This window comes from Triticum aestivum, chromosome 4B, assembly GCF_018294505.1.
Source record: "Triticum aestivum cultivar Chinese Spring chromosome 4B, IWGSC CS RefSeq v2.1, whole genome shotgun sequence".
Classification (NCBI taxonomy): domain Eukaryota; kingdom Viridiplantae; phylum Streptophyta; class Magnoliopsida; order Poales; family Poaceae; genus Triticum; species Triticum aestivum.
The window spans coordinates 250293710-250312890 of record NC_057804.1 but is presented as its reverse complement, the minus strand read 5'-3'; the positions used below and the strand labels follow the sequence as shown (position 1 = coordinate 250312890).

The 19181-nt window shown below is 50.3% G+C and overlaps 1 protein-coding gene and 1 long non-coding RNA gene across 2 annotated transcripts; one reads left to right on the top strand and one right to left on the bottom strand.

Annotated features, from left to right (window-relative positions):
* Positions 1 to 3788: 3788 nt before the first annotated feature.
* LOC123091925 (ribosomal RNA-processing protein 17) lies at positions 3789 to 6594 on the bottom strand. Its single transcript, XM_044513546.1, has 4 exons — positions 6289 to 6594; positions 6079 to 6184; positions 4206 to 4314; positions 3789 to 4114 (listed from the first exon to the last, which is right to left on the bottom strand). Exons 1-4 carry the CDS (start codon positions 6465 to 6467, stop codon positions 3870 to 3872), a joined length of 639 nt encoding a protein of 212 aa, XP_044369481.1. The 5' UTR covers positions 6468 to 6594; the 3' UTR covers positions 3789 to 3869.
* Positions 4250 to 14352, top strand: LOC123091926 (uncharacterized). The gene is made up of 2 exons (XR_006443830.1): positions 4250 to 4338; positions 14004 to 14352. It is a non-coding gene; the product is annotated as an uncharacterized lncRNA (long non-coding RNA).
* Positions 14353 to 19181: the final 4829 nt, after the last annotated feature.

Genomic DNA, 19181 nt, shown 5'->3' with positions numbered 1-19181 from the left:
AGGCATCACTGAAGTCTTTCTGTCTGTGTGACCTGAAGACTTATTACACTTGAGGACTGTGTATCCTCCAGCCGGTTAGGCGTCGCGTTCTGAGCATCCAAGAGTCATTGTGGGTCGCCGGTGAACGAAGTCTGTGAAGGTTCGGAAGTCTACCTTGAAGACTTACCAGAGTGATTGGGCGAGGACTGTGTGTCCTTAGCTCAAGGGGAATAAGGTGAAGACGCAGTCTTCTGAGTTGAATCTCAGCCTCCCTAACCAGACGTACAGTTGTCACAGCAACTGGAACTGGTCCAACAAATCCTGTGTTTTCAACAAGTGACTGGTTCTATCCCTTCCCTCCTTTACTTTGAGTTTGTCTTCGTGAAGTCATTGCTTATTTGTCTTATCTGTTTGACTTCATTGCTTGACTACTATTGTTGATTGGCTTCATACTATCTTCCATCCTGATCCTTACTACCTTGCTGCTATTAGTCTTTGTACGTTCACAATTATTGCATACTTGACTATGGCTTGCTTGTTGTAGTTTATCTTCCGCTGCATATCAATTAGGTCATTTCTATTGTTTGTCTTCGAAACTTCCACGTTTTGAAGACTTGGATAAAAATCGCCTATTCACCCCCCCTCCTCTAGTCGATAACTAGCACTTTCAGTCGTGGTTCCGATAGGTGGTGCTATCATACATCCACGTTGATGGAGACTTCAACCCACGAAGGGTAACGGTTGCGCGAGTCCACGGAGGGCTCCACCCATGAAGGGTCCACGAAGAAGCAACCTTGTCTATCCCACCATGGCCATCGCCCACGAAGGACTTGCCTCACTAGCGGTAGATCTTCATGAAGTAGGCGATCTCCTTGCCCTTACGAACTCCTTGGTTCAACTCCATAATCTTGTCGGAGGCTCCCAAGTGACACCTAGCCAATCTAGGAGACACCACTCTCCAAGAAGTAACAAATGGTGCGTTGATGATGAACTCCTTGCTCTTGTGCTTCAAATGATAGTCTCCCCAACACTCAACTCTCTCTCATGGGATTTGGATCTGGTGGAAAGAAGATTTGAGTGGAAAGAAACTTGGGGAAGGCTAGAGATCAAGGTTCATATGGTAGGAATGGAATATCTTGGCCTCAACACATGAGTAGGTAGTTCTCTCTCAGAAATGGTAAGTTGGAAGTGTAGGTTTGTTCTGATGGCTCTCTCCACGAATGAAGAGGAGGTGGAGGGGTATATATAGCCTCCACACAAAATCTAACCGTTACACACAATTTACCAAACTCGGTGGGACCGATTCAACAGACTCGATCAGACCGATTTGATAAACCTGGTGACCGTTAGGAATTTCGGTGGGACCGACATGCAACTCGGTAGGACCTATAAGGTTAGGGTTAGGGCATAACGTAATCTCGGTGGGACCGATTACACAAACTCGGTGAGACCGATTTTGGTAATAAGCTTTCCAGAGAGTTGGTCAGGTAAACTCGGTGGGACCGATTCGCTCATTTCGGTGAGACCGAAATGTTACAAAAGGGAAACATGGAGTTTACATTGCAATCTCGGTGGGACCGATCGCTCACTTCGGTTAGACCGAAACGTTATGAAAGGAAACAGAGAGATTACAATCCCATCTCGGTGAGACCGAGATCCCTATCGGTATGACCGATTTGCCTAGGGTTTGTGGCAGTGGCTATGACATTTGAACTTGGTGGCGCCGGATAGAAAGAATTGGTGGGACCAACTTTGACTTTGGGTTTAGGTCATATGTGGATGTGAGAAAGTAGTTGAGGGTATTTGGAGCATATCACTAAGCACATGAAGCAAGAGGCTCATTAAACAACACCTCATCCCTCCTTGATAGTATTGACTTTTCCTATAGACTCAATGTGATCTTGGATCACTAAAATGTAAAATAAAGAGTCTTCAGCTTTTGAGCTTGAGCCAATCCTTTGTCCTTGATATTTTGAGGGATCCACTTCCATCATCCATGCCATGCCATTCATTGAGCTTTCTTGAAATAATAGTCTTGGAATAGCATTAACTCAATGAGCTATATGTTGTTATGAATTACCAAAACCACCTATGGGTAGTTGCACTTTCAGCAGGGGGCAGGTGGAGGTGACGGCGGCGAAGGCGGAGCGTGGCGTGCGAGGCGGATGGAGGTCGAGGGAGGTCAAGGGGAGTGAGGGATGCGAGCTCGACGGTCGGCGGCAAGCACCGGCCAAGACAGAGCAGATCGAGGCAGCCACCCGGGAGAGCCACGACCCGGGCGAAGGAAGGAGGTGAGGCGGCCGCCCCTAGGGGAAGAGGAAGAGGTCGATGGAGGTTGAAGGAGGCCGGCGGAGCCCAGCGTGGCAAGCAGCAGACGGAGCAGAGCAGATCGAGGCTGCGGCCCCGAGCGAACCACGAGCGGACTTGGATTGACGGGAGGGACGCGAGCTTCAGCTTTCCGGAGCCGCCTTCGCCGCCGCCGGCGACGGCCGCCGGCAGCGGCGGCGCTGAGGTGGTGGACGGCAGTCGCTGGCGGGCTAGGGTTGGGGGCACCCCGGTGTCGCCCTCGGAGCGACACGGGAGCGGGGAAGAATTTTGATAGATCTAGCGTTGTGACTTTGTAATTTGCGGCTAATGGCAATTCCATATTAGTTAGGGAGTTGTGAGTTCTATGAAATGTGGATGGAAAGGTTTATTGAAGAACTATTTAGTGACTTTGTAATTTACGGCTAATGGCATTTCCATATTAGTTAGGGAGTTGTCCAGTTTCATGTATGTTTGTGTGTCAGAGACATGTACATTCATCGTCTCATACCATGTTAATTTTTCCTATACATCACAATAGGCGCAAAACAACATTTTCCCGAATGAGGCGAGAACATTTGTCATTTCATGCCGTGCAAAATATTCTTATAAACTTTTTATTTGAATAAGTGCCTCTTAACTAGGATGAATGAGGAAATATATATTCCAAGTGTTTACGTGTGTGTTGCACGTGCACGTTTACTAGTGAGTAAGAGGCGGAAAAAAACAATAAACCGTTTGGTGCCGGCGATCTATAAATCCAATACAGGGCTATCAAGTATAGTTGGTGATAATACATCCAGAGAAAGTGCACAAGATTTGTGACTTGCAAAATCGTGTGATACATTTGAACAACAGGGAAAATGGTTGGTCAAATTAGCATATATTCTTAAAATGCGACAATAAGCAGGACATGGCATGCGAGTGAAAATGTTGTCAACAATTACATAACCTCTAAGCAAGTAGTAGACCCAAGAACTTTTCTTGAAAGCAGCTTACAAGCTCAAGGACAGATTTCACAAGTAGAAAGATGTAATCAGCACAAGAGTAGAACATAGTAAGATCCTTACCAACAATTCCAATGAATGAAATATGAGGGTCTGAGACAAATACTAGTACATGATAAGGCTGAAGCATCAATGATTTTCTTTTCTTGATGGAAATAGCTGTTTAGCACACAAACCAGGTAGCAGAGCGAACACCAAAACATTTTGGCTCCCCAGTATTCTGGGGTAACAATAGATGATGATTCAATCCAGAAGAGGAGCCCAAGGGGAAAAACGGTGTGGAGGCAAACTGCTGACCGAGACAACGACCCCATGCTCCTGTGCCGGGGAAGGGGAAGAAGGGTCAGGGAGGAGACGATGAGAGAGTGCAGCGTCGGCCAGAGTACTGGAGGGGAGCGCCCTCGCTGGCATCGACCAAGGCATCTGTTGCCTTTGTCCTACTACCATGACAAAGAAATTGCCAGAACAGCACAAATGCAGCAACAGGAACACAATTCGTAACCGATTTTGTTATCTTCTTATCTTAAAAAATAAATGCAACTCAGGCCCGTCCGTCCACAGCCACAGGCATACACAACGTCAATGCTTTCCTTTGTTCTTCCGTCTACTCGTGTCAACCTTTTTAGTCTTCTTGCTTTTGCTGAATTGCCTCTTTGGTGGCGGCTTCTTCACGCCTAAACTGGGCTGCTTCTTGGCACTAACCACACCGCAACTCTTCTTAGCATAGCTCCTTGACACGGATTTCTGGTCATCCTCCTCTCCATGAGTAATTTCACAGGTGACTACTGTTATTCTAGTCCCGCCATCTTCATACGTCTTGATTTCTACATAAGCACCAAATCAATCAAGGCACAATAGGATCAACAAACATCATGCCAGTAACTGCTGCAAAATTAATCTCATCGCTCTACTCACCAGGCGCAGCTGCATCCATCCCGTCACCATCACCATCACCGTCTTCACCATCCACATTTTCTGATGACACGACTTTACCGTATAGAGCAATCTCTTTCTCTTGCTTTCTCTGGAAATGCATAAAATGACACTGGTAAGTAAACTCTTCAAGTCTTGTTCATACTCCCTCCGTCCCAAAATAAGTGACTCAAGTTTGTACTAACTTTATACTAAAGCTAATACAAAGTTGAGTCACTTATTTTGGGAAGGAGGGAGTATTATTTATGTGACAGAAACACGCTAGATAATCTACTTGAAATGACAGTAAGCCCAGATTCAGTGCTGTCCCTACCATTCCTGTTTCATCAAATCATCCTTCAGTCTAACAGAGAAAACTGGTTTCTTGCATGTTTTCCCGTACCAGAAAGCACACGGTCGAGCTCTGAGGAATGCGTTGTGTATTCCGCAGCTCTAGGCATCTTCCCTTCAACATACCACCCCACACAACAAATCTTTGCAGTACCCTTTCCTAATGTTCCACTAGTGATCCCTATCAGTTATTGGTAGCATTAACCCAAGAAAAATGCACCCCATGTTCTAATATGAAAAATATTAACCATGTACTCCCTCCGTTCCGATTTACTCGTCGTGGTTTTAGTTCAAATTTGAATTAAAACCACGACGAGTAAATCGGAACGGAGGGAGTAGGATACAGCCATTCAGCTTTTCATTCATTCTGATGATACACTTCTTCCTAGACTTCTCAAAACGTTGGCGCCTAAGGGAACCCTTCAACTAGAAGGATCCTACAGTCCGGTGGGCACATAATAATAGAGGAAACAATGGTCAATCAACCTTCTCTTGGAAATCTTTGCTTTGGACCAACTATTACTAAATCAATAAAAACATCCAAAGAACAATAAGAGCATCTCGAACAGATGATGTAAAACAGCCGCGGTGCCCAAAAAACTGTTGTTTGGGCACTTGGCATAAAAAAACCAGCTCCAACAGGATATGTTGTACTTAGTGATGCAAAAAAATTTGAGCAACCCCAAATTTTGGCCCCAAGTGCTTCAAATATCCACCGGCTGCCTCAAAACACAAACACAGCTGCGCGAACTGCAACTGCCACGCTGATGTTTCCCCCGCCACCACCAAACATCGATTCCAGCTGGATCTAGCCGTTGCAGCCACCGCCGCAAGTCCACCGCCCGCCCCGGCCCAGCCGCCATAACACCGTCCATTCCTGCCGCTCCGGACGCCCACAACAACCCCCGCCGCCGTCTCCGGTTCAGGATCCGCCGAAGCCCGATGTGCAGCAATTGCGTCCGTCCCCCGCCCACCACCGCCCGAAATGGCCGCGTAGCACCGGTGCTCACCTTGGAGATCCATTAGTGGCCGCCGTGACCCCCACATGACAGCCGCTACCACCGCAGAGCTACTGCTCCTTCAGAGCTCTCAGCTGTCAGACGACGAGGCGACGGCGGTTCCTGCCACAACCCCCAGCTCGTCGACGTCATGAAAACCGCTGCTCCTTCGGTGCACCACCCTTGAGCCCATTCCTAGCTGCGCCCGCGACCGCTGCTCCTTCGGTGCCCACTAGGTGTTCGGCAAAAAGCTTCTAAGGTGAAAATAATTCATTTTTTCTGGTGTTTTTATGGCGATGTAGGAGTCGATTGTGACGGAAAGTATTGTGTTGTAGATGAGTTCATTTGAATTATCTTTGTTGGATGATTCCTCCTCCGAAGAGGAATATGAGCGAGCCGAAGGGGAGGATATTGCTTTGATTATGATGGTGCACATGGAGAGGAACAAGTTGCACCAAAATTTAAATCATCCGTTGGAGATGCTCTAAGAACACAGAAAAGCAGAATGCTGTGTGAGAGCTTCTCACCATCTTGCGTGCCTCGATTCGCTTCCGTCTGTCCTTCTCCTGCGTAATTCTCTGCGCCTCCTTTCTCCTCTTCTTCTTTCTCTTGTGAAACCCAGTCACGAAATCCCTATAGATCCAAGATTCGCGTTAGAAAAAATTAAGAGCCCACGCAAACACAAATCGCACCGTGCCGCTACAGCCCAGAGACCGAAGGAGGTTGCGGTACCGTACTTGAGGGCTTTCTTGTCGAGGGAGACGGAGAGGGCCTTGTTCTTCAGGGCGCGCTTATTGATGTGCTTTGGGACCATGAACGTTGGCATCTGCCCCACCACCACATCCTCCCCTTCCTCCTCCGACGCTTCCATATCCTCCTCGTGCTCCTCTTCCAAGCCATCTTCCTCCCACGCCATGGCCAAGCCTTTCCTCTCTCTCTCTCTCTCTCTCTCTCTCTCTCTCTCTCTCTGGTACAGACGAGGAAGCGCCGCCGGCTTTGGAGAAGGGGGGCAACTAGGTTAGACGATACAGAGGTACACAAGTCACGTGCGATTCGTCGCAAAACTCCTATTCTACATACCCCCTCGCCAAAAAGATAATTTACGGTCGGTTTTCTTTGGAGGAAAAAGTTTGTACCATCCTCTTATATTTTGAGAGTATATATATAATAAAGAAAATACAAGCATAATCTCTAGTTCTAGGACTACCCAAAGTGAGAGTAACATAGGTAGTAACATCCCACAGTATCTAAATAAAATGGATGATGTGGCCAACAAAAAATGAAGAAAGAGAGGAAAGTGATAACATAGCTACTCCCTCCGTCCCATAATATAAGATGTTTTTCGACACTAGTATAGTGCCAAAAAACATCTTACATTATGGATGGAGGGAGTAGATACTAGTAGTATGCGTAACATCATACGTATCGAGACAAGATATGTTTATAGCCTAATAAATGAAGTGTTGCATGTTACTACACATATGTTACTCCTCATTATAGAGGTAGTAACATAAACTAGTAACATAGGCATGTTATTAGTCTATTTTGCTACCTATTGTGGCTAGTCTAACAAGGGCAGACATGGATAATGCAACTTTAGGTTTTATTATTCCGTGCCACGTGCGTGTGCAGTACTCCAGCGACTTGAATATTGCGATCAAATAATATTGGCACGCAGGGTGGCAGCATAGAGACGGGGACCCTGATGTCTTCCCTCCTCTCCCTCCCTCTCCTCCCTCCCCCTCCCCTCGCGATCTCAAGCCCTGATGGTTTCCCTCCGGCGAGCTCCTCCCCCTCGTCGCCCCCTTCCCCTTCTGGTGCGGCGCTCGCTGGCCTCGCTCCGGCGTCGGTGCGGCAGTCGGCGGCCTCGCAGGCGTCCTCTGGATCTTGTTTTTGGGCGCTCGACGGTGATGCGGACTCCTCCTCTGATTCAGAGGCCGCTCCTACCCTTGTTTCACCAGGGTCAGCGTTGGCTTCCAAGGCAGCGCCCCATTCTAGAAAGTTTGCCCCTGGGGGCAAGGGCAGGCCGGTGGCGTCGTCGGTGGACGACTTTGGTTGGCATCGTGTGCCTCGTCGGCGGCGTAGATCTGGTAAGTTCCCATTTCCGTCCCCGGCTAAGGGGATTCTTGGTGCACTGCCATCTGTGGAGGGGTCGGGTGTCTCTGCCATGTGTTCTCCTGGCTCGCGCGGGGGCTCGCATCCTCCATCTACCCCGACCATGGCGGCGTCGCCGGCGCCACCTGGTCTGTCGGAGGGTGGGGGATCGGCGGCGGGGCAAACCCTAGATCTGGCTCTGTCCTCGGTGGCTAGTGGGCCCCGGGGACTGCGGGGCCTTGCGTGTCGTGGGCCGATCTCGGGTGGGCGGCCCATGCCCCCCTTTCTTTGATGTTCGTTTTTTCCTCCCTCCCGTGGGCCCTAGACAGCTGGTGGTGGCCACTGTCCTCCCCCCACCTCGGTCATGCGGCCTGCTCGGCCCACTTGGGCGTTGCTCGCTCGGGCTATTTATGGGTGAGGAAAGGTTCCCTTCTCCCATTTCTAGGGTTTCTGGCCTCTGCCGCTGATCTACGCAAACACCGCGCTCCCATCCGCCGCTTCCTCAGATCTATCCCTCCTCCTCCACTTCTTCTCTCGTTCGCAGAGGCCCTCACCATGGACAAGTCCAGGGGCTCCTCGAGCGAGGCGTTGTCGGCAGCAAGCGTCAATGCGAGGACTCGCCGAGCACGGCTGTCGATCTGGAATATGAGGATTCCCTTCGCTCCAAGTTGGAGGCCGAGCAGGCGGCTCGTGACCGCGAGGCATGGGCAGCGGGTCCGAAATGGCTCCAGCGCGAGGAGCGGGAGCGGGCGCTGGCTGGATCTGCCCCCCGGCCTCCGGATCTGGTGGTGCGGGGTCACCGGTGTTGGATCCTTGGGAGGTTGATGCGTCTGGTGGTGATGACGGCTCGTCTTCTTCGGGGCCGCGCTCGACTCCTCTTGGGGCCCGGTGGCTCTGCCGCGGCAGTCTCCCCGTTCCTCTGGTGTTGGAGCTGGTTCTCGCCCTCCCCCACATAACTTCTCTGGCCCCCTACCCAGCAGTTCAAGGCGCGTCGTTTCCCTGCCTCGAGCCCTAGCTCCTCCTCGTCGGGTCTTGGGGACGGCATTCTTCCTCCTCCACCATCTCCCTCTCCTTGCCAGGGTGCTAATGCTTTGAACTCCTCCTCTCTCACATGTGTTCGCATGCCACCAACCAGGCCATTTCCAATCAAGGTGCTTCAACCCCCCTTTTTGTCTGATATGTAGATCTGAAGGTCATCTTACAGTAGACTACCAAAACCGCATCAAACCACCTGCCTTTGTGCACTTCGGGACGGGCCTCCCTGGTTGTTCTTTCTTCGCTCTGGACAGTGAGGTGCCCCTAGTTGCCGCGGCTCCGTCCCTCTCTAATGTTGCCATCGTTACGGTCCAGGACCAGAAGATCTCTCCTCAGACCTTACTGGAAGGTATTCAGATCTGGGACGAGGGAGGTTGGGATTGGCAAGTTAATCAGCTTTCTGAGTATGATTTCGCGGTGGTGTTCCCCTCCAAAATTTTCTTAAGAATGATCTGCTCCTGGACCAGCTTTACTCTGCCTTACAACCAACTGGTGGTGTCTGTGAAGGCTGCGGCATGTAGTGTCAAAGCGGTGGGATCGCTCTCTCAGGTCTGGGTTCTGGTGGATGATGTGCCTGCTGGGTTGCGCTCGGTCCCGTTCTTGATGGCTTTTGGTGTTCTCATTGGCAAGCCGATTGAGGTGGACTCTGAGTCTTTGGAGAAGCTTGGTCCGGTTCGCATTAAGGTCTGGTGTGTGGATCCGCTATGTTTGCGCGGTGTGGTTGACGTGTTCCCTTCCTTTGATGGAGTTCAGCTACGGGTGCGGGTGGAGGGGGTGGAGGCATTCCAGGCCCCTCCACCTCCTCCTCCTCCTAGCTCTGCTAACCCTGGTAATCATGGTGATGGCTCTGCGGGTGGGCAGAATCCTAGCGGTGGCACTGATGCTCATTTCACCCAATCTGAATGGGATGGCATGGAACCAGAGGTTCGTGATCTATTCAAGTCATGCTCCGGTGGGTCCTTCTCAGAAGGAGGTGGTGGAGGTTCTTGCACAGGGGGCCGCGAGCTTGGGGGTGGTGGCCAGGGAAAAGCTGTGGCCGCGAGCACCCCCATCTCGGGGGTCTGCTCCAATTTGTCGGCCGTCCCCTCTCTCCTACCTTATCTGGTATTGAAGACCTACCTATCTCCCCTCCTCGCCCTACTAGATGCCCACTACCAAGAAGAAGAAATCTAGTGTCGGGAAGTATTCAACCAAGAGTAGGGCCTCATCGGGCTCCAAGAAATCAATGACGGGTCTCTGTCGGTGTCTGGCTAAGGATTTGGGATCTGCGTCGGGTTTCGGGCCTGTGTCTGTGTCCCCTGTGGCTCTCTCCCCCCTGCTTCGTTCGCCCGCCTCCACAGCTCTTAAAGGACGTCGTGTGCGGGACTCTGGTGAGCCGGTGGCTCTGTGGGTGGAGCGCCGTGCGGCGGCCAAGGACCTCCCTCCCTTAGGTACGGTGCACAGTCCCCCTCCTCCATCCTCCCCGATTTGGCTAGTTTTGTCTTCTCTTTTAGATGATCATCTCTTGCATATCTTATCGGATGTGGGTGTCTCTCTTAATCCTGGTTATGGGTTTCCTTCGGTTATTTTGTCCACTATTAGGGCCAATGAGATGGCCCAAGCGGCCATTGCTAAGGCCAAAGAGGCCGCTGCCGCTGCGGCTAATGGGGATGGGGCTATGCCGATCGGGGATGGGGGTGTCGATGATGGTTGTGGCCAGTCTCACCCCCCTCCATCCAAAAGGGGCCCTTCGAAATGCTCTAAATCCTGTGTTTCCCCGTGCAGGTCTAGCCTTCGTATCAAGAATCTTTCTTTCAAATGAAAGCTCTCTTCTGGAATTTTAGTGGTTTCGGAGCTAGGGGCGCCGAGGGCAGATTAGGGATGTCGTTTGAGGAGAGAACATTGACATTTTAGGGCTGGTTGAAACCTTCAAAGAATCCTTCTCCCCTAATGAACTTTTAGCGGTTGCGGGTATGGATAGATTTGACTGGAATTTTTTGCCGTCCTCAGGTCATTCTGGGGGCATTCTTATTGGTTCCAAGGGCGACATGTTTGATTTTGTGGCCTTTGATCATGGTGTTTTTTGGGCAAGCACTGTTGTGCACCATCAACGGCTTAACACTCTATGGGAATTTATGGTAGTTTATGGCCCAGCGGATCATGCCTTAACCTCTATTTTCCTTGATGAAATATCTACTAAAATTGAGGCGTGTACATTACCTATTGTGATAGGTGGAGACTTCAATCTTTTGCGACCCCCTCTGATAAGAATAATTGTAATATCTATTGGCCCCTTGCTAATGCGTTTAATGGTTTCATTCGTGACTGTGCTCTGCGCGAGCTACCTTGGTGGGTGCTTGTTTTACCCGGACTAATCATCAGACCAATCTGGTACGGTCGGTGCTGGATCGAGTTTTTATCTGCTCGAACTGGGACTCCTTATTCCCACGGGCCTCCTGAAAGCTAAAGCGATTGTGGGTTCAGATCATGCTTCCCTTATCTTGGACGCTGGCCTTGACCACTCTATGGTTACCTCCCGCTTCCCATTCGATGCCTCGTGGCTTTTAGTTGAGGGTTTCATTGATATGTTGGCTACCATGATATCTGCTCATCTCACTTCTTCTCACCGGTCCTTTGGTCCCATGGATGATTGGCACATATGCTCCTATGAGCTCTGCAAGTTTCTTCGGGGTTGGTCTCGTAACAGAGCCGCGGAGGCCTACTAGGAGAAAACTTCCTTAGAGGCCCAGATTGCTAGTCTGGACCTCGTGGCTAATGGGACTGACCTCTCGAAGAGCGAGTGGTCAGTCCATTATAACCTTGAAGCAGCTCAGATGCAGTTGCACCAGTAGGGGGAGATCTATTGGCGTCAGTGTGGCACCCTAAATTGGACTCTTAAAGGTGACTCCCCTATGGCTTACTTCTTTGCCATTTCCAATGGTAGAAGAAGAAGATGTTTTATTGATAGCCTCATCATTAACAGAGTTAGGACCTCAGATCAATCTCTGATCATCTCTCAATTTTTTCTCTTCTCTCTTGGGTGCTAAGCAGGAGGCTGGCCTTACTATCTCCCCTCCTTGTGGGACAACCACAGTATGACCTCGAATGCTAAAAATGAGGCCTTAATGCTACCTTTGTCTGATGCTGAGATCTGGGATGTTATCAACTCAGCTAACCCGAATGCGGCCCCTAGTCCTAATGGGTACTCCATTCCCTTCTTTAAGAAGTTCTGGCCCCAGCTGCGCCTGCTGATGTGTCAAATTATTCAAGGTTTTGTCCGGGGACAGTTGATATCTCTCGCCTTAACTATGTTGTCATTAACACTTATTCCTAAAGTTAAAGGAGCCGAGCTGATTTCTCAGTTTAGACCAATTGCTCTCATTAACAATTTTGCTAAGTTCCCTGTGAAGGGCTTTGCCACTCGCCTTTCTCCTATTGCCCACAGAGCTATTAGTCCTTTCCAATCGGCTTTATCAAAGGTTGTTTTATCCTAGATGGGATCCTTTGTCTGCATGAGATCGTTCATGACCTCAAAATTCGTAAGTCTAAAGCGGTAACATTAAAGGTGGACTTTGAAAAAGCATAGGATTCAGTCAGCTGGCATTTCCTGAGAAAGGTCCTCCTGGCCAAAGGTTTCGACAGGGCTTATGTTCACAGGATTATGCAGTTAGTCTCGGGGGGGGCACACTACGGTCTCTGTTAATGGTCAGGTCAGTGATTACTTTGCCAATAGTAGGGGCATGCGGCAGGGTCATCCTACTTCTCCTATCATGTTCAATTTTGTTGCAGATGCTCTATCTCGTATTCTATCCAGAGTTGCTACCCAAGGCCATATATCTCCTGTTATCTCCCACCTCATTCCGGAAGGGGTCACTCACCTTCAGTACGCGGATGACACTATCATTATGGTAGAATTAACTGACTCCTGCATTGCCCACCTCAAGTTCATACTTCTCTGTTTTGAAGCCTTGTCGGGGCTTACAATTAACTTCATAAGAGCGAGGTCATAGTCACTGGTGTTGATGATACAGACGCTTTAAGGGTAGCCCATCTTCTCAATTGTAAGCTGGGATCCTTTCCCTTCAAATACTTGGGCCTCCCAATTTCTCCGGACATGCTTTATGCTAAAGAGTTTGCCCCTATTGTCGCTAAGGTTACTAATAGGGTTCTTCCTTGGAGGGGGAGATACAACACTAGTGCTGGGAAAGTGGCGCTGATTAATGCCTGCTTGTCTTCCTTACCAATGTTTATCATGGGCTTTTACTTACTCTCTGGTGGCATGCACATTGGCTTCGATAAGCATCGGGGTCCTTTTTTCTAGAATGCGGCAGCCAATAGACGCAAGTACAGACTTGTCAGGTGGAATCTTATGTGTAAACCCAAAAACCTTAGAGGGTTGGGCATCATAAACACATCTATTATGAATAAATGCCTCTTGATTAAATGGTGGTGGAAAATTATGACCATGGTTGATGATACTTTGTGGTTTTCCATCCTTAAAGCAAATATTTCCCTCTTTCTAGCCCCTTGTTCACCTCTGCTCGCAGAGGCTCGTAGTTTTGGAAAGATCTTATTAAAGTTCGACCTTTGTTTTTGGCTCATGTTAAGTTTATAAGTGAGGATGGGGCTTCTGTTCGTTTTTCGCTAGATTGGTGGTGTGGAGACTCACCTCTCTTTGTGAGCTTCCCTACGCTTTTTTCTTATTGCCCTAACCCGAATATCTCCATCGCGAAGCTATCGGCGAATAACTGGGACTTAGCCTTCCGACGTTCCTTATCTCCTATAGAGTTAGAAGATTGGCAACGGCTTACTGCCTTCTTCCCTACGCTCTCGGAGACTACGGACACGATGGTCTGGCCTCATACTTCTTCTGGGCATTTTACGGTCAAGTCTTTATATTCCAAGATAAATGGTGGTACCCCCACTAATAGGTTTCCCATGTGTGGAGGGCTCGTATCCCCCCTAAAGTTAAGATCTTTCTTTGGCAAGCTTTTAAAGGTCGTCTCCCCGCAGACCAACTTTGTAAGAGGAATGGCCCAGGCTCGGAGTTCTGCGCCTTATGTGGAGCCCTAGAGGTGACGGGTCATAATGTGTTTACTGTGTTTTGGCGAAGTTGGTCTGGAGTTGTGTTCGAACATGGCTCCAGGTCTCCTGGGATCCATCTTCTTTCTCTGAGCTTCGGGCCCTTGCTAATTCTTTGACGGGTGTTACAAAGAGAGTCTTTTGGGTAGGACTTGGCGCATTCTATTGGTCCTTGTGGACTACTAGGAACAAGTTTACAATCGAACATGTTTTTCCTACTAAACCTGCTGATTTCTTATTTAAATCTTGTATGTTGCTGCAGCAGTGGAGATTAGTGACTAAGCCGGAGGACTGGATGCTCTTGATCTTCTGATATCTAAAATGCGGGCCTCGACATCTTCTTTATCCAGACAGGAGCATGCTGCATAGTTGCTTTTGCATCTCTTCTGACTAGTTGCTGGCTATGTTGCCGTTTGTCTCTCCGTCCTGCATGTCGTGGTAGTGGCCTGGGTACCCTGTATCTCTTACTCTAAAACTTTGGGTGGGTCCTTGTATGGGACACCATTGTGTTCGTATGTCTGGTTGGATGGTTCGTCTGGAACTTTGCCTAGTGGCTTTATTTGTAAAGTCGGGGCATGCCTTTTCTCTAAAAAAGTAATGCAACTTCATTACGGTAAGATTTGGATGTGTTCGCTTTTCTTTCTTCAGCTCGAAGAAAGTAAAGGCGACCTTGTCGCCAGGAGTCTCTCCCACCGCCGCCCTCTGGCAGCTCCCCTTCATCGGTGCCTCGATCGTCGGTTGTTGGGGGGATGAACCCCCGGGCAGGCAATGGAACCCGGATCTTTTTCAAAACATCAGGGCCGGCATCGCCCCTCAATCCGGCTCATTCTTGGCCGGATTCCTCAACCCGGCCAAGCCCCACAACCCGGCCAGGCCCGTTGGCGCATGCCGGCCGACCCCGCCAAGCCAAGACTTCCTCAACAAACAAGGACCCTCATGGGATGCTCCTCAACCCAGCCATGGGTCAGCTCCCGTCCCATATGGGGCGTATGACGGATCAAGTCCCCGTAAAGGAGATGAGCATGGCTATAGTGGCCCACCAACCCCGCCGACTAGCAGGAGCGTGGCAGCAGTGGCCACCTACTCCGCTAACCAGGGCCGACATGGCAACAGTGCCCCCCTCGTCCTGCTGACGCAAGCCGATGGCGACCATGCAATGCGCCACTGTTGCCGAGCCAGCCCAACCACTCTGTGATGCATGATAAGACGGATAATAGTGCCCCTTGACGCACGGGGCCCATGCCCGGAGAACCTGGCGCCCGGCGAGTCCCAGCGCTGGCTTCCCAGACGCTGACATCCTGGCTCTGCGGCCATGTAACTTTACCATTCTAATCCTAGGGGGTTGACCTATAAACCCCCCCAGGAGGCCTCCATGCACGGGGCGATCAGATCATTTAGTAGAACACACACACATACACCAAGAGAAGGAGCAGCCTTGGCCTACCTTCCTTCCTCCCCCAAACAACTCTAAGAGCAACTCTGTACTACTACGTGCATCCACATATAAACCACTCTCGACAGGACTAGGGGTGTTATCCCTCCGGAGAGCCCCGAACCTGGGTATGTCTTGCGTCCCACGCTCGCTCATGCCGACCTCGCCTCTGGAGCCCACCGGTGCCCTCGAGCCTGTCCCTCTCCTTAGCCATCCTTTGGCATCTGCCATGCGCCCACCATGACAGTTGGTGCCTACTATGGGGTGGCTCGAGGTCCCGGCCAGAGACATGTTCCAGATGGGGCCCATCACCGATTCCGACGAGCACGTCGAGCGCTACGCGTCCCCCGAGCCTGTCACGCTTGCAGCCTCCGACGCGCCCTTGGTCGACGTCTCCGACTCACCTGTCCCCCTCGACGACGACATTTCCGCCGGGGCGGCGGGTCTATGCGTCCAGATGGAGGTATTCACCACCGACACTAGCTCCACTTCGTCTAGGGCCGCGAAGAAGGCCACCGCCGCCAAGGCCGTAGCGGAGCGCACCAACGTGCTCGACCCGCTGCGCTCCATGATGTAGAACCTTAGTGTCCCCATCGGCACCGACAACAACACAACCAATGCAGCTGAGACCTTGGCCCGGCTCGAGGAGGGACGCAAGCACCTGCTGGACGAGGCCGCGATGCTCGCTGCTATGCAGCACCGGTTGGGGTCCGCCCAGCGGGAGCGCGACGCCGCATACGGCTTCACGTCGGCTGCTGCCGAGCCCATCCGGGCTGCAGAGGTGCAGAATCGTGGCACCGCCATTGACCGTGCCCTCGACGCGGTCCCACCCGTCTACGACACCCCATACAAGAACATGCGCGCCACACAAGCGGCCGTCGTTGGCTTGGAGCAGCTGCAGGGTGAGGAGCTGCAAGAGTGCCTATGATGAATGAACGAGCTCCTCGGCACTGCGAACATGCAGCAAGACTGCCTCGACCGTCCCGCGGGATCCTCTCACGCCACTCCAAGGACCCCGGGCAGGGGAACACGACATCTTCTCCGCCCCCCAACAAAGCTCAGTCCGGCCAGACGCAAACTCGGTGCACCCGTGCCATGACGACAGGAGACAACCTGGGCAATGAGCCGGCCACCGGAGGCCAGCGCCTGCAAGACCCTCCTCTGCCATCCAGCTGACGCGGTAACCTGGCTTCGGCCAACCCGGCACCCCGCGGTCCCGTCGCAATCCGGCTGGGCCCGTGGTCCAATGACGATGCCGACGCTCACCACCGCCTCGACCAGCTCGCCCTCTCCTTCGAGCTGGAGGAGGACAACGCTGTTGGGTCGGCTTGTTTTGGCCGACGCATCTGGGATGAGCCCTTCCACAAAGGGTTCATGCTGCCCCGCGACACCCCCAAGTACAACGGCACCGTCAAGCCAGAGGACTGGCTCATCGACTACACCGCCGCCATAGGCATCGCGGGCGGCAACCACCGCCTTGTCGTGCGCCACACCTCGCTCATGCTCCAGGGTTCGGCCCGCATGTGGTTGAATAGCCTGCCGGCTGGCAGCATCAACGCGTGGGTCGACTTTGAGCATGCCTTCCTCCGCAACTTCACCGGCACCTACAACCAACCCGGCCGCCCTAGTCAGCTCGCCATGTGCGTGCAGGGGGCGGTGGAAACCGGCCGCAAGTACCTCGTGCGCTGGACCAAGCTTCGGAACAGCCGCGGGCGTCCACGAGGTCCAAGCCATTCAGTACTTCACGAGCGGCTACCGGGATGGCACCCTCCTCAAACACAAGCTCCGGCGGTCCGAACCAACCACCATGGCCACGCTCATGGTCATCGCGGACAAGTACGCCAACACCAACTCCGTGGTACCTCTTGAGCAGAGCGTTGGATTTCCCCGAAGAGGAGAGGATGATGCAGCAAAGTAGCGTAAGTATTTCCCTTAGTTTTTGAGAACCAAGGTATCAATCCAGTAGGAGACCACGCACAAGTCCCTCGTACCTACACAAAATGGTAGCTCCTCGCAACCAACGCGATTAGGGGTTGTCAATCCCTTCACGGTCACTTACGAGAGTGAGATCTGATAGAGATGATAAATAATATTTTTGGTATTTTTGGTATAAAGATGCAAAGTGAAAAGTAAAAGGCAAAGTAAAAACAAAGCATGTAATAAAGTAATGGAGATTGATATGATGAGAATAGACCCGGGGGCCATAGGTTTCACTAGTGGCTTCTCTCAAGAGCATAAGTATTCTACGGTGGGAGAACAAATTACTGTTGAGCAATTGACAGAATTGAGCATAGTTATGAGTATATCTAGGTATGATCATGTATATAGGCATCACGTCTGAGACAAGTAGATTGAAACAATTCTGCATCTACTACTATTACTCCACTCATCGACCGCTATCCAGCATGCATCTAGAGTATTAAGTTAAAAACAGAGTAACGCCTTAAGCAAGATGACATGATGTAGAAGGATAAATTCATGCAATGTGATAAAAACCCCATCTTGTTATCCTCGATGGCAACAATACAATACGTGCCTTGCTGCCCCTTCTGTCACTGGGAAAGGACACCGCAAGATTGAACCCAAAGCTAAGCACTTCTCCCATTGCAAGAACTACCAATATAGTTGGACAAACCAAAAGGATAATTCAAAGAGACTTGCAAAGATAACTCAATCATACATAAAAGAATTCAGAGAAGATTCAAATATTGTTCATAGATAAACTGGATCATAAACCCACAATTCATCGGTCTCAACAAACACACCACAAAAAGAAGATTACATTGAATAGATCTCCACGATAGAGGGGGAGAACATTGTATTGAGATCCAAAAAGAGAGAAGAAGCCATCTAGCTACTAGCTATGGACCCGAAGGTCTGAAGTAAACTACTCACACTTCATCGGAGGGGCTATGGTGTTGATGTAGAAGCCCTCTGTGGTGGATGCCCCCTCCGGAGGAGCTCCAGAAAAGGCCCCAAGATGGGATCTCGTGGATACAGAAGGTTGCAGCGGTGGAATTAGGTTTTTGGCTTCTGTTCTAATCGTTTGGGGATACGTAGGTATACATAGGAGGAAGGAGTACGTCGGTGGAGCAACAAGGGGGCCAAGAGGCAGGGAGGCGCGCCCTGGGGGGGCGCCCCCCACCCTCGTGACCGCCTCTGTTACGTCTTGGAGTAGGGTCCAAGTCTCCTGGATCACATTCGGTGAGAAAATCACGTTCCCGAAGGTTTCATTCCGTTTGGACTCCGTTTGATATTCTGTTTCTTTGAAACACTGAAATAGGCAAAAAACAACAATTCTGGGCTGGGCCTCCGGTTAATAGGTTAGTCCCAAAAATAATATAAAAGTGGAAAATAAAGCCCAATATAGTCCAAAACAGTAGATAAAGTAGCATGGAGCAATAAAAATTATAGATACGTTGGAGACGTATCAGGCATCTCCAAGCTTAATTCCCGCTCGTCCTCGAGTAGGTAAATGATAAAAAAGAATTTTTGATGCGGAGTGATACTTTGGCATAATTTCAATATAAATCTTCTTAATTGTGATATGAATATTCAGATCCGAAAGATTCAAGACAAAAGTTCATATTGACATAAAAATAATAATACTTGAAGCATACTAATCAAAGCAATCATGTCTTCTCAAAATAACATGGCCAAAGAAAGTTATCCCTACAAAATCATATAGTCTGGCTATGCTCCATCTTCCCCACACAAAATATTTAAATCATGCACAACCCCGATGACAAGCCAAGCAATTGTTTCATACTTATGACATTCTCAAAACTTTTTCAATCTTCATGCAATACATGAGCGTGAGCCATGGATATTGAAACGCCCCGATTCTGATGCGCTAGGTGTCTGCCAGTTATTTGCCGTCGTTGCCATGTCTTTTGCTTGCCTGTTGCATTTTATCATGTCATCATGTGCATTTCATTTTGCATACGTGTTCGTCTCATGCATCCGAGCATTTTCCCCGTTGTCCGTTTTGCAATCCGGTGCTCCTAT

Bases quoted from the DNA above. Each gene is read 5' to 3' on its own strand.
- LOC123091925 (XM_044513546.1), bottom strand. From the start codon at position 6,467: ATGGCGTGGGAGGAAGATGGCTTGGAAGAGGAGCACGAGGAGGATATG. The intron at 6,185-6,288 runs GTACGGTACCGC...TTGGATCTATAG, and splicing joins CTCGACAAGAAAGCCCTCAA to GGATTTCGTGACTGGGTTTC. The intron at 4,315-6,078 runs GTGAGAAGCTCT...ATGCATTTCCAG, and splicing joins GAATCGAGGCACGCAAGATG to AGAAAGCAAGAGAAAGAGAT.